Source organism: Microcaecilia unicolor, chromosome 1 (genome assembly GCF_901765095.1).
Source record: "Microcaecilia unicolor chromosome 1, aMicUni1.1, whole genome shotgun sequence".
NCBI lineage: Eukaryota > Metazoa > Chordata > Amphibia > Gymnophiona > Siphonopidae > Microcaecilia > Microcaecilia unicolor.
Window position 1 is genome coordinate 656,727,105 of NC_044031.1, and position 13,156 is coordinate 656,740,260.

Here is a 13,156-nt window from a genome sequence, read left to right on the forward strand (position 1 = left end):
ATATGCTCCCCCCTCCCCATGACATTTCTATGCAAATACATAACCAAGTATAGAGGAAATTGTTTTTAACCTCATTTAGAGAGTTTGTTGATGGAAGTATAGGGATAAAATAACTACCAAGTGGAGACTGTCTTTGGAATGAGAAAGGGAGCATTAATATAATGAATGTGATTCAGTTCATGTTTTCCTTGTTATGTTTTCTGCTAGTTTTTTTATCCCCCTGTACTGTGGAATTCATGCTTCAAAAAAGTCTACTGCACTTTATTTGGAAGATCACCACATAGACAACTTACTGTAGTACAAAGGGTATTTATTCAGCACATCTTTAACTAAGCTTTCAGAAGATATAATTAAGAATTTTATACATTATTATATATTAGCTATTTCAGACATACACTCTAGTTATACTTAGGCAGCTTCTCAGCAGACAGCACGGATCATGATTTGGTCTTCCTCCAGGACACAGGCACCTTTTGCCCTATTCATTTCACCAAATGCAAGCTGAATTTAGGCATGGTACAAATATCAAGAATTCAAGGTTGTGGTAAGGTGTGTTGTAATACTATTTAACAATCATGTCAATGCTTTACATTATGTGCTCTGATTTGATATTGAGATAGAGCTGTATGAAAGACAAAAAACACACTTTGATATCAAACAATATTTAGAAAATTATGTCCAAACTCAGAACCCTATTTCAGCTCTACCATTTAGCAGCTTTCCAGCAAATTCAGCAGGGCTTTTACTACAATACACCACCCTATCTCTAAATACTTCACTCAAATTCCTCTATATGTCAAAACCTCCTCAATGGCGCACCCTTGACAGTTCACAGAAGTGTGTCTATGCTTGTATTACATTTCTATACACGTAATAAATAAAACACTTATAAAACTGGTATTTTTTTTTTCTTTCAGGAAAAACTGATTTTGCTCATTATCTTAAGAAAAATGTAGCAATATTTCAGACTAATTGCCTGAGGTTTCTCCATAGCAAAATTACAAAATTTAAAAACAGCATTACACAGAGAATAAATCTTGGATTGCACAATGCATACAGCCCTCCTACACTTCTCTCTCTAGTGAGCTGCAGAGGCCATTAAAGCTCCCATGCCTGCAACCTGACCTTTGATAAGGCTGCATGGTAAGATTAAACACAACTTAAAACTTCAGCTTCAATACACAAAATTTACAATCGGTTAAGAACTTTACAATAGGATTAGCATACAACCACAGTACTTACATTGTTTTATAATGAGCACCAGAATTTTCACATTTAAAGAGTCTACTAGTGTTTAAATCAAAAGCAAGACAGCCTCTCCTGTAACAGGTCATTAATCTAAAGAGTTCAGTAACAGACTATGCTCCTGTGGAGGGTTTCCTTATACAGAGTAAACAGTTAATGGCTATGCAGGAAAATAAATGGGATAGTGTCTTTCACCAGAGCTACTGAAGCCTATTTCCCAGGCAGATCAGGCACACACTCGAAGCCATTAGCACATTTACCAGCGCACAGCCGCAAACCAGAAGCTTAAGTGTAGTAGTACTACTACTTATTTATATGCACAGATCGGGAGTAGGTGGGGGATCCACCAGACATGGACCAAAGTTCAGCGAGTGTCATCTCTATCTTTCCCCCCTGGGATGGGAGGGATAGTAAATCTTACTCCACGTCAGGAGGGGGCTTCTTCCTTTTACAGCAGGGGCATATCTGCGTGGGGCCACAGGGGCCTGGGGCCCCCGCAGATTTCGCCCTAGACCCCCCTACCGCCGTCAACCCTTTCCCCGCCTACCGCCGTCACCTACCCCCGAGGTCCACTTCCTCCTGCCGGTTTTTAAAAATATTGCTTCAGCTGGCGGGGGACCCCAACCCCCGCCAGCCCAGCCGAGGTCTTGTTTAAGTTCTTCATCCTTGTGCTGTGAAAGCTGCATCCTTCCAGTTGGACGGAGTCTGACGTCGCAGCACGTTGTACGTGCAGGACGTCAACGTGCTGCGACGTCAGACTCCGTCCAACTGGAAGGATGCAGCTTTCACAGCACGAGGAGGAAGAACTTAAACAAGACCTCGGCTGGGCTGGCGGAGGTTGGGGTCCCCCGCCAGCTGAAGCAATATTTTTAAAAACCAGCAGGAGGAAGCGGACCTCGGGGGTAGGTGACGGCGGTAGGCGGGGAAAGGGTTGACGGCGGTAGTGGGGGAGGGTTGACGGCGGTAGGGGGGCGGCAGCCGGGGGGGCTATAATGTGCCCCCTCACTCTAGCCCCTGCCCCCCCTACTGCCGAACCTCAGATATGCCCCTGTTTTACAGCCATGCTAGATCTCAAGGTAGCCTTTCTGGGTTTTAAAAGTGGTCCACATCCACCTCTTCTCCCTGGCCAGGGCTCCCACATTTGACTGCGCATGAACACTAGCTGTGCTCATTGCACAAGCTCTTGTGAGTATGTGCTGGGCATGTTCCCCCCTCCTTCCTAAGTCTAAACCCTAACAGTGAGCCTATATTTGCATACCATTAGCATTGAGCATTAGGGAGTTGTTTTGCCGCACTGTTCCAGCGTTATTTTTCCAGCGACTTTGGGCCTTTATCATACTGGGACTGTAAACACTGCCTAAAGAAGTCACTGGCTCACAGCTATCTAGCCAAGTACTATTCTGTTTGCTTGCATGACCCTGCAGATAGCACAGCACACCACACCTTTCATACAAGCTGGCAGTAGCACTAATATTAAGGGTAGAAACTTGAGGAACTTATCAGCCTATTAAAATGGTGTAGCATCGATGCCTCTTCCAGCTGGATGTGAAAAATTTGGTTCCATAATATCAGTTACCCCAGTGATTTCCAAACTTACTATGGTGGAACCCTTAAAATATTTTTTTTCATACACCTAGGAACCCTCAATTTATGTAAACATATATATATGTTCATATAAACAGATTACAGAAATCTAATTTCTTGAGGAACCCAGTCTGGGTATCACTGCATTAGATCTATCACCCAAACAAGTTCTTGCAAACACAAGCTAGATTTTAAGAATAGGAATTGCACAAAAAGCTACAGGTACAAATATCTCATCTTTAATACAATTTTATTGGTTTACCAAAAACACCCCACAGCTTTCTGATGCAGAGGAAATTTTGAAAGTACAGCTGAAAACTCAAGAAATACTCTAGAAGGGGGTGGGGCAACAGTTCAACAATCCAAATTTCCTTATAGTGTGGGCTGCACACAGGAGTAGCAATCCTTAAGATTGTAAGCTCCTTTGAGCAGGGACTGTCCTTCTTTGTTAATTGTACAGCACTGCGCAACCCTGGTAGCGCTTTAGAAATGTTAAATAATAGTAGTAGTAGCCAACAGAGAAAGAAAGATTCAAATCCCACAGATGCTGCTTATCTTGGGAAAGTTATGTAGCCCTCCATTACATCAGGCACAAGCTTAGGGTTAGATTTACTAAGAATATGCTACTACATTAGTAAACAACTAATATGTTATTTACATTAGTCCCATTTTATGCAATGGGACCTAATTACTAATAGCAAGTGCTACCACAATTAATGCACATGAATCCAATAGTGCACTTTGGCAAATCTAGCTTAGGATCAGCCATTCAGGGACAGCAAAATAGACTAACTCACCTTGAAGTGATTCTGGAAAAGGCATGAGCTAAATCCAAATTTGAAAATCAGTGAAAGAAAGCACTGCAGCACCTGGCAGCAGCATAAGACTGGCTTTCCCAGGGGCTTTTACTGTGCAGTAGAGCCAGCTCAGTGCGCAGCACTGCTGCAAAATCAGCAATCCAAAAATACTGCTGCATGCTATAAGTAATGTATAAATTTCTAAAGTGTCCCAAACATCCAAAATTTCATCACCAATTTTCCATATAACTGCAATGACATAAGTGAATTTTTAATTTTTTTATGGGGATCATCAGATCTAACTGCATCTCACACCATACGAACAATCATGTTCTTTCTTCACTGAAAAAATGGTTTGTGGTGCAAATCCTCATACGATCACCCTTATTTTCTAATTCCTTCTTTTCTTATTTTACATCTCTTTATAGCAATGTACCAGCCTTCTTTAAACATAAGAAATATGCACACTGGCACAGACTTATCTTTATAGGCGGCAGCTTTTAACCGCAGGAGAACCTCCACCGACGTGGCCAGGTTTCGCAATAAGCTTCCTCATGGAAGAGGCTCTCATAGGATAGTTCATATACTCCCGCATATAGAGAAAATGGCCCGGAGTATATGAACTATGCTATGAGAGCCTCTTCCTTGAGGAAGCTTATTGCGAAACCCCACATTTCTCCGTTTGGTGGTCTTCAATTAGAATACTGCTATAAGTAATTGGCATGCAAATTACTGCCACTTTAAAATCATGGCAATGCTAAATGTCACCCTTCCTGTCAGTGCCTGAGTGGCAGCTGGTTCAGGCACTGATAGGAAGGGCAACATTTTTAAAACAAGTTGCTGGCAGTCTGCATTAGCCCCAATCTCCCTCCTCTCCTGCTCAACTCAACCACACTCCTCCCCCCCTCCAATATAAAAAAAAATGCTTGCCTTGATGTCGTGACACCCCACCTTTGCCCCATCAGACTAAAAAAAAAAAAAGCCCCTGTGTTAGTGGGAATCCCTCAGAACTCCTCTTGCCAAGGCCCTCTGACCCATAAGTTAAATGAGACGAGTACTGCCCATTCACTCCTGTCTCTGGTGCTGTCATCTTCAAAATGGCAGTGACCTGCCCAGTGCAGTGCATCCTAGTATGCGCTGGGCAAAGCCAGTCTGCCATATAAGGGAATTAAAAAAAAATTGCCCTAGTATCTAAGTCAGGAGAGAGGTGGTGTTGGTGCCTGTCATGTCTGGGAGGGGAGGGGCGAGAATGCCTGTAAGAGGGTGCCAGATGGACTATTTAAAAATTTCAGTGGAGCAGGGATTTGAGCAGAGGGGAGGAAGATGGGGTTGATGCAGACCATGGGGAACCTACACAGCTTCATCCGGATGGTAGGTTTCTGGCATTGTGCCCTCACAGTAGACAGCGCACAACCCTGCATTGCTAGGGGCAACTAACAGGCTCTTTATCATATATTTTAATACGCTGCGTGCTGATGTCTACTGCAGGAGTAAAGTTCATTAATCGTGAACTACATCCCATGGTAGCTTTCTGCATCAGCCCCCCCCCCCCCCAATCCCCACCCCCAAACTGTGCCTACCTCACATTCTGCTTCTGCTGAGCTTTACTAGAGCCATATCCAAACCTAGCATGAAAAGGGCAAGGGGGGGGGGGGGGGCAACACTGAACATTCAGAAGTGGCCAAGTTTAAAAAGAACAGTTTAACAGATTCCAAAGTATGTTTCCTCTGCAGTATATGTAAATGTATAGATGCTGCCTATCACCTGCAGCAGAACTGCCAAAGTTCTCTCCTGCTCTCTGTATTTGTGTACTAGTTTTCAGCTGGTTCAGCCTGTTTATGACATGGAGTATTGCTAACCTCAGATTAACCCTTTGCTGCAGGAGGCTTTAAGCAGTATAACATTAAACAGACTGGAGAAAATTACTTAATGATCCAACCTTACCTATATATGACTGCAATATAAATACCAAAATCCACCCTAGATAAAGAGAACAGGAAGAGGGGCCCCTGCCAGACTGCCATTCCTAAATTACTCATGTGTTTTCAAATCAGTAACAGAGCAGCCAACAAGCTAAACCTCCAAAGAGGCATCATGTATTGATGAGACGAAGGTGCAGCCAGCACACCCATTGCATGCCCAAGTCATTCTTCTCAGCTGCAGCATTCATTGGCTGATTAGGAAGCTTAAAGTGTTCTGGATTTCAACATGTACATTACACTAGAGTTAAAAAAAACAAAAAAAAAAACAGACACCCTCCTGAAGATAAGAGTAATCAAGGCACTTTTTTTTTTTAATCCGAGAATCACTAGACAAAAAGCAATTCAGACACACACACACAAAAAAAAAAAGTAATAAGCTCAACCGAGCTAGCTCAGCGGCAATGTTCTACATTGCCATGGAGAAGGTCCCTAGTTCAATGTACGGGTCTTCTACTTCTGGGCTCCGATAGGAGATGGCATTCACTGAGCCCCAAGAGACAGGAGTCTCATTCTTGCTTAAAGGTAAATATCTAGTGCCTTGGATTCAGTGCCCATAATTGTAGGGTTCCAGAAGGAGCTTTTGTGTATGGCTCCTGATCAAGAACAGTCCTTGCGACACTGAATCAGATGAGGTACGGTGGTGATGGTGGAGGTAGTGGGGGAGGAAATCTCAGGGTAGCTGCAAATGATAGCTCATGGCAGCAGATCACAGATCTAATTGATAGTTTAAAAGTTCAAAAGGAAAGGAGAAACCTGTCATGTCAAAAAATGTTTTCAAACTTAATATAAGCATTTCTGCACATCACCCTTAGACAAACAAGGTTCATACACCCGAGCTACAAAAAGTTGCAAATAGTTAAGCTTTCATCCCTTCTGTAGTTTGGGCTATAATTAACCATGCATGTTAAGAAATGCAAAGGAAAACTTATCAAGCTTTTCATTGCCCTGTGAAGTTGTAAGAGAAAACTGCTACAGCGATCATCTGATAGATGAGCATAGCAGTCTTGTGACAACAGCCTACCATACTGGTGCATACCATATAGGTAGAGCAGGTCAGCCTGGGTTCCTTAAGCAGCAGAGCTAGTTCAGCCCTTAAACTAGATAACACACAAAAACCTCATTCACTATCATCTGCCACAGCTGCATTCCATAGGAATGGATGTTCCTCTTCCAGCCTTGTATGAAGTTCCAAGCTGAAGAATGCATTAGGTGGTTCACACATTATCCTCAGCTTGGTTGTCACTGCACCATTAATTCCACCTCCATCCACTTAACCCAGAAAGACTGGCAGTAGCTATTCTCCTACTCGGACAGTTAGAAGGAAGAGAGGGATAACACTTAACTATAGCCCCATAGGGGATGCTGTGCTGACCTACAGAATGAAGCCCAGCTGGACAATCTCTACTGGACAGTGCAAGAAGAGTCTCCAGAGCAACAGGGACAGGACACGGAGCTAATGGGTTTGGGCGGAATAAGATCCAGGTCCTCGTCATCTGGGATCTCATCTAGGCGGTAACCATCCTGCAGTAACTGACGATTCAGATCTTGGTTCACCTGCTGAGAGTGAACAGGGAATTACCAATGAAGAGTGGCGATACTCTGAGTGAAATGCAGCAAAGGACTTGCAGGTCATCACATCCATCCATCCCTCCCACAAAAAACATGCTAGTAACTACATGAAGCCCTTTTACAGAACTAGGATTACAACACAATGGGAAGTGAAAGCTCCCATGGGCTCCAAATATCCGAACCACCACTTAATGAGACAATGTCCAACAAATGCCCTACATTAATGCTGCTTCTAGATTGTGCTGTGAGGCATAAATGACAGATCAGACATACCTCTGCAGAGGAATAGCCTGATGAGTATCTCGACTCCACCTCTCCGTCACTATAAGGGAAAAAAAAAAAAAAAAAAGCAAACTGCATAATCACACAAGAGATTCAGTCGTACAGTATGTATAATCATATGACATTCATAGGTTTTGGTACTGATATGTACACATTTTAAAAGGGAGACAAGCACACAAGGACTAATTTTGTAGAAAAATATCAACCTATGGCTAAAGGGAAGTTAAAAGTTTGCCTCCAGCCAACCCTTCCTGCTCTTCTGTTACTGGACCTGCAAACCTACCCTTGGAGAGGTTCAGCGGTCCAGGTCAACTTCTATGTGCCCTGTTGCCTTCTCACACTAGTGTCATCATTTTTATCTAGCTAGATTCTGTCAAAATTCATTGCTTCTTGCACATATACAAGACCACAACAAGGTGGCCCTACCCTGCCTGCTCACATCCCCCAACTTTCCTATCTAGTTTCATTCCACTCAAGATGGTCACCCTTTCCCCCATTTACACACCTACACAGGCCCCTGCCCCAATTACACCCTGCAAATGCAGCCACACCATTTAGTAAGCCTCACATGGAACACACAATGAGTTTCGTGTTCCACGATGTGCCTTTACAGTGGTGGCAGGGAAGACTTCTATGCAGGATTGCATGTAAGGAAAAGGAAGTGGACACAGATTATACCGTCACATAGGTTTCCTATCAGTAATGGGCTTTCCCATTAGTGTTTCCGATACTCTCATGAGAGATTTCCGTAACTAGTCTGTGCTTTGAGAAACACAGACACACAAACTTAGCAATGGTGTATATGATTTCTTTACATACCATATCTTTCTGAAACAATTTACCTCCTCCCTCTCCCCCCAATACTGTACCCTCAATCATTTATGCCTCCCTGGCTAGCATAATGACTATAAATCATTCATTCAATCACCTATGTATGAAGTGCATTAGTTGTTTTGGTGGGGCAAAGTGTCCAAATATGGGCCCCAGATCTTGATGAAAGGTCTCAATGATTTGACCTGTGCAGTTTTATTGCAAGTTTTTCCATCATCAAGTCATAAAGAGCTATGCACAATTGCAATAAGGAGAAATTAGGCCTTACCTGCTAATTTGCTTTCCTTTAGTCCCTCTGGACCGGCCCAGAATGTGACTGATGGGTTGTGCATGCCTTCTAGCAGGTGGAGACTGAGAAAAAAAACTGTGACTCTAGAGAGACCCAATAAGAGCCCTTGCCAGCTAGCAAAAGATCCAGTAACAAAGTACCAAAGCAGAAAGAAGCCAATCAATCGTCTGTGCATCCGAAAGCCTGAGCAGCCACCGACACCTTGCCAACACAGGGTACGTGCCGCAGAATAAATAATGTTCCCATAACCACAGAAATATGGCTTGAACTGTTTTTTTTTATTTGAAACCGTAAATAAGCAACACAGCTCCCCAGAAACAACCAGTAACAATTTCTGAACAAAGCTGAATATCTGAAGGGAGGGATGTGGGCCAGTCCAGAGGGACTAAAGGAAAGCAAATTAGCAGGTAAGGCCTAATTTCTCCTTCCTTAGCTTCCCTCTGGACCAGCTCAGAATGTGACTGATGGGAAGTACCAAAGCAGTAAGATCATGGGAGGGACCCTAACAGCCCCGCCAGCAAAACCTGCACCCCGAAACCCGCTTGCTGACGTCAGAATACATCCAAACGATAATGCTTAGAAAAGGAATGCAAAGAGGACCAAGTTGCCACCCTACAAATGTCCTCAGGAGGTATGAGACACCGCTCCGCACAAGAAGTCGCTTGTCCTCTGGTAGAATGCGCCTTAACACCCTCTGGAACGGATTTTCCCAAAAGAAGGTAAGCTGAAGCAATCATTTCCTTACGCCATTGGGAAATAGTGGGCTTAGAAGCCATAAGGCCCTTTCGCAAACCGCCCAGCAAAATAAACAACCGATCGGAACGATGCAAACCGTCAGTGGACTTGACGTAATGCTTCAGAACCCTCTTATCATCCAAACATTTAAGGTGACGCTGCTCCTCCGCTCCAGAGGAAGAGCCTAGCACAGGCAAGACCAGCAGCTGAGAGACATGAAAAAGAGAACACGTTAGGCAAAAACAAAGGCACCTGACGGAGGACTACCCGATCCGAGCTGAACTCCAAGAACGGACATCTACAAGAAAGAGCCTGTAATTCCGAGACTTGCCTGGGCGAGGCAATAGCCACTAAAAACACTGCCTTCAAAGTCAAATCCTTCAACATACCAGCGGACAAAGCCTCAAAGGGAGGCTTAGTCAGCGTGGAGAGTACCAAATTAAGGTCCCAACGAGGAAAAATGCATCAGTTTGGAGGGCGAAGCAAGTTAGCCCCCCCCCCCCCCACCGCAAAAAACGAAGGACATGTGGGTGACTAGCTAGGGACTTACCCTGGACTCGACCTTGAAAGCAAGATAAGGCTGCAATCTGTACGTTAAGTGAAGCCACAGCTAGACCCTTGTCAAATCCCCACTGCAGAAAATCTAAGATCTATGGGACCGACGCTCGAAAGGGAGAGATACTGAACTCCTCACACCATTCCTCGAAAATCCTCCAAGTACGAACATAATTAAGAGAAGTAGAACGATGACAATAGTGAAGCATAGTGGCAACCACGGCCGCCAAGTAACCTCTGTTTGTGAATCTTGCCCGCTCAAGAGCCAGGCCGTAACACAGAATCGACCCGGATCTGGATGAACCACTGGACGGACCTTGCATCAGAAGGTCTTGCATGAGAGGAAGCCGGTCAGGAACTCCGACCAGAAGCTGTCGCAGATCCGCATACCAAGGCCTGCGAGGCCAATCCGGCGCTACCAAAATCACGCGACCCCTGTGCGTCTCAATTCTCTGAAGAAGCCAGCCTATCAGAAGCCACGGAGGAAAAGCATACAGAAGCCTGGACGGCCACGGCTGAATTAGAGCGTCCATGCCCTGCGCTTTGAGATCCCCGTGACGACTGAAGAACAGCGGAAGTTTTGCATTGAGAGCGGACGCGAACAGATCCATCTTGGGGAGACCCCAGCATCGCACTAGAGACTGAAACGCTACATTGCTTAGAGACCATTCCCCGGGATCCAGAGTGTGTCGACTGAGAAAGTCTGCTTGAACATTCTGCATGCCTGTTACATGAGCCACTGACAGAGCAACCAGATGTACTTCTGACCATCTCAAAAGCAGTGCTCTTTCGAGTTCCAATTGCTGACTCCTTGTCCCCCCTTGTCGATTCATATAAGCCACCACTGTGGCATTGTCTGACATAATGCGGACCGCTTTGCCCCGTAGTCGATGGAGAAAAGCCCACAGAGCCAGTCTGATTGAGCAAGAAGTCTCTTGAGGAGACCACAGGCCCTAAGCACACTGGCCCTTACAGTGAGCTCCCCAGCTCTTGAGACTGGCATCCGTCGTGACCACTATCCAATTGGGCTGATCCAGCGGCATTCCCTTGGTCAGATCTGCGTCTTGTAGCCACCAGCGGAGGCTCCTCTTCACCTCTGCAGGAAGGGACAATCTGTGATTCAGCGAACCCATCTGCGAAGTCCAACGAGATAGAAGAGACCTCTGCAGAGATCTCATATGAGCTCTGGCCCAGGGCACTGCTTCAATTGTGGCCGCCATGGAACCTAGGACTTGAAGGTAATCCCTGGCCAGAGGTCTCGAGAATTTTAATAACTGACTAATCTGAGACTGCAGCTTGAGTATGTGAGCCGAAGGAAGAACGACCCGGCCTTGCTGAGTGTCGAAACACAATCCCAGGTACTCCAAGGACTGAGAGGGGTGGAGGCGACTTTTCTAGGCATTGATTACCCAACATAGGGACTGCAAAAAGTCTACTACCTGAGCAGTGGCCTGAATGCTCTCTTGGAAAGACTTCGCTCTGATCAACCAGTCGTCTAAATAAGGATGGACTAGAATGCCCTCAGTTCTGAGAGCTGCTGCTATGACAACCATGACTTTGGTAAACGTGCGCGGAGCAGTCGCGAGGCCGAAGGGAAGAGCTCGAAACTGAAAATGCTGGCCTAGGACTGCAAAACGTAGGAAACGCTAATGTGCAGGGCGAATGGGAATCTCTCTATATAAAACGCACCTCCAACGTTCTATGAAGCCTCCACAAGTCCCAACGTTCTAAACGCATGGTGGTGAAACCCGAAATTCGCCCATGAGTGTTTGCCCCGCGTCAAACGCATTGACGTAGAGGGCGGACCAATAACATTCAAACAAGGAAAACCAGCAGCACACAGTTGCTAAGCGACATCAAAGCAACGCTAAAAGGACCAATCATGAAACAAAAAAAGGCCACGAAGGACACTGCCAGCATCTTCAGCACCACACCGCACTCTCAGCTCACCCCACCCCGAGCCAACGCTGCCCCCCCCCCACCCTCCAAGACGTAGGCTCGCGGCGACGTGAAGCAGACCAGGCAGAGCCATCCCCACCAGAGTCGCAACACCCACTGCTCCACCATCCACCCTCCCCCAAAGAGGTCCCCGCCGCTCACCAACACCACCCCTCAAACAAAGCAACAACAGGTCCCTGCTACCACTTTCACCCACGGGAGCAACAGAACGACTGCTACTCAAGAGCGCGCATGCGCTCCTCCCCCTCATCTCCCAGACCAGGTACATGCCGTTACCACTCCACAGTGACTCACTAAACCCACCCTCCACACACTCGGAAGCAGCGCCTCCGGTACAAGTCCAGACAATTTCGGAGGCGAACCTTTCGTACCCTCCCTCGGGCGCTTCCCGAGAGTCGGCGGTGGTTGCTGCCGCTGCCACAGGCGGAGGGAAGGAGGAATACACCTACCGCTTACCTCAGGGAAGGAACGAAGGAGGCGGACCGAGAAGAAAGGTTTTAAGAAAAACGTGGTCCTCTAACACAAATCTTTAAATGTGCCTTAGTCAAAAGTTATTAATTGGATGAAAATCGAATGTGAACTTTCAAGGTTTGGGGGACGAAACTACGGAATACTTTGCCAGTGAATATAAAAAAAAAAAAAGTCTGCACATCATTTTAAGGGGGAGCTAAAAACCTTACTATTTCAAGACACATTAGGAGATATAGTTTCTCATCAATGGTTGTACAATCAAATTGATTTTGATTTTGGAGAAGTATGGTGATGAATACTTTTCATAAAAGAAATAGGATGGTCAATGTTTAACTGGAGTTGTTGAAATGATTTTAATTTACGTTTATTTTGTGATTGCTTTTTAATATGTATATTTATTTATTTATAAGTCGCCTTGAACATTGTGGATTGTGTGAGTTATGAACCTTTTAAATCAATCGATCCGAAGCGGCTTATGCATTCCCTACACTGAAACTTACTTATTTATATTCTCTGGCATAAGAGGGTCGTGGGACGGAAGGGGGGGGCATGACCCTGACAGGCAGAGCCAGGGGGGCCAAGACCCTGAAGCTGTGAGGGGGGACGGAAAGAAAAATGGGGAGGGAAGACAGGGGGGAGGGAGACGGAGGCCGGTAGACGGATGGGGGGGGGGGGGGGTGAACCCTGCCACACACTCTCATACACACACATTCTCACACAGACAACCTCACTGTCACACATACACACTCGCACATTCACTATGTCTCTCTCTCTCTCACACACACTCTGAAGCACACCTTGAATTGGACTCACAGAGAGTCTGTGTAATGCACACATACTCCCCTCAATCTCTCTCA

The 13,156-nt window shown here is 45.5% G+C and overlaps 1 protein-coding gene across 3 annotated transcripts in view; it reads right to left on the reverse strand.

Annotated features, from left to right (window-relative positions):
- Nucleotides 1-2,272: 2,272 nt before the first annotated feature.
- FAM219B (family with sequence similarity 219 member B) overlaps nucleotides 2,273-13,156 on the reverse strand; it is a 39,636-nt gene continuing 28,752 nt past the window's right edge. For 2 of the 3 annotated variants that reach the window (XM_030186607.1, XM_030186592.1), the window contains exons 5-6: nucleotides 7,451-7,499; nucleotides 2,273-7,165 (exon numbers count right to left, since the gene is read on the reverse strand). In XM_030186607.1, the coding sequence (XP_030042467.1) occupies nucleotides 7,010-7,165; nucleotides 7,451-7,499 (205 nt within the window). In that variant the 3' untranslated portion in view covers nucleotides 2,273-7,009. The remainder of the gene's footprint in view (nucleotides 7,166-7,450; nucleotides 7,500-13,156) is intronic. The other variant, XM_030186599.1, reaches the window with a different exon arrangement.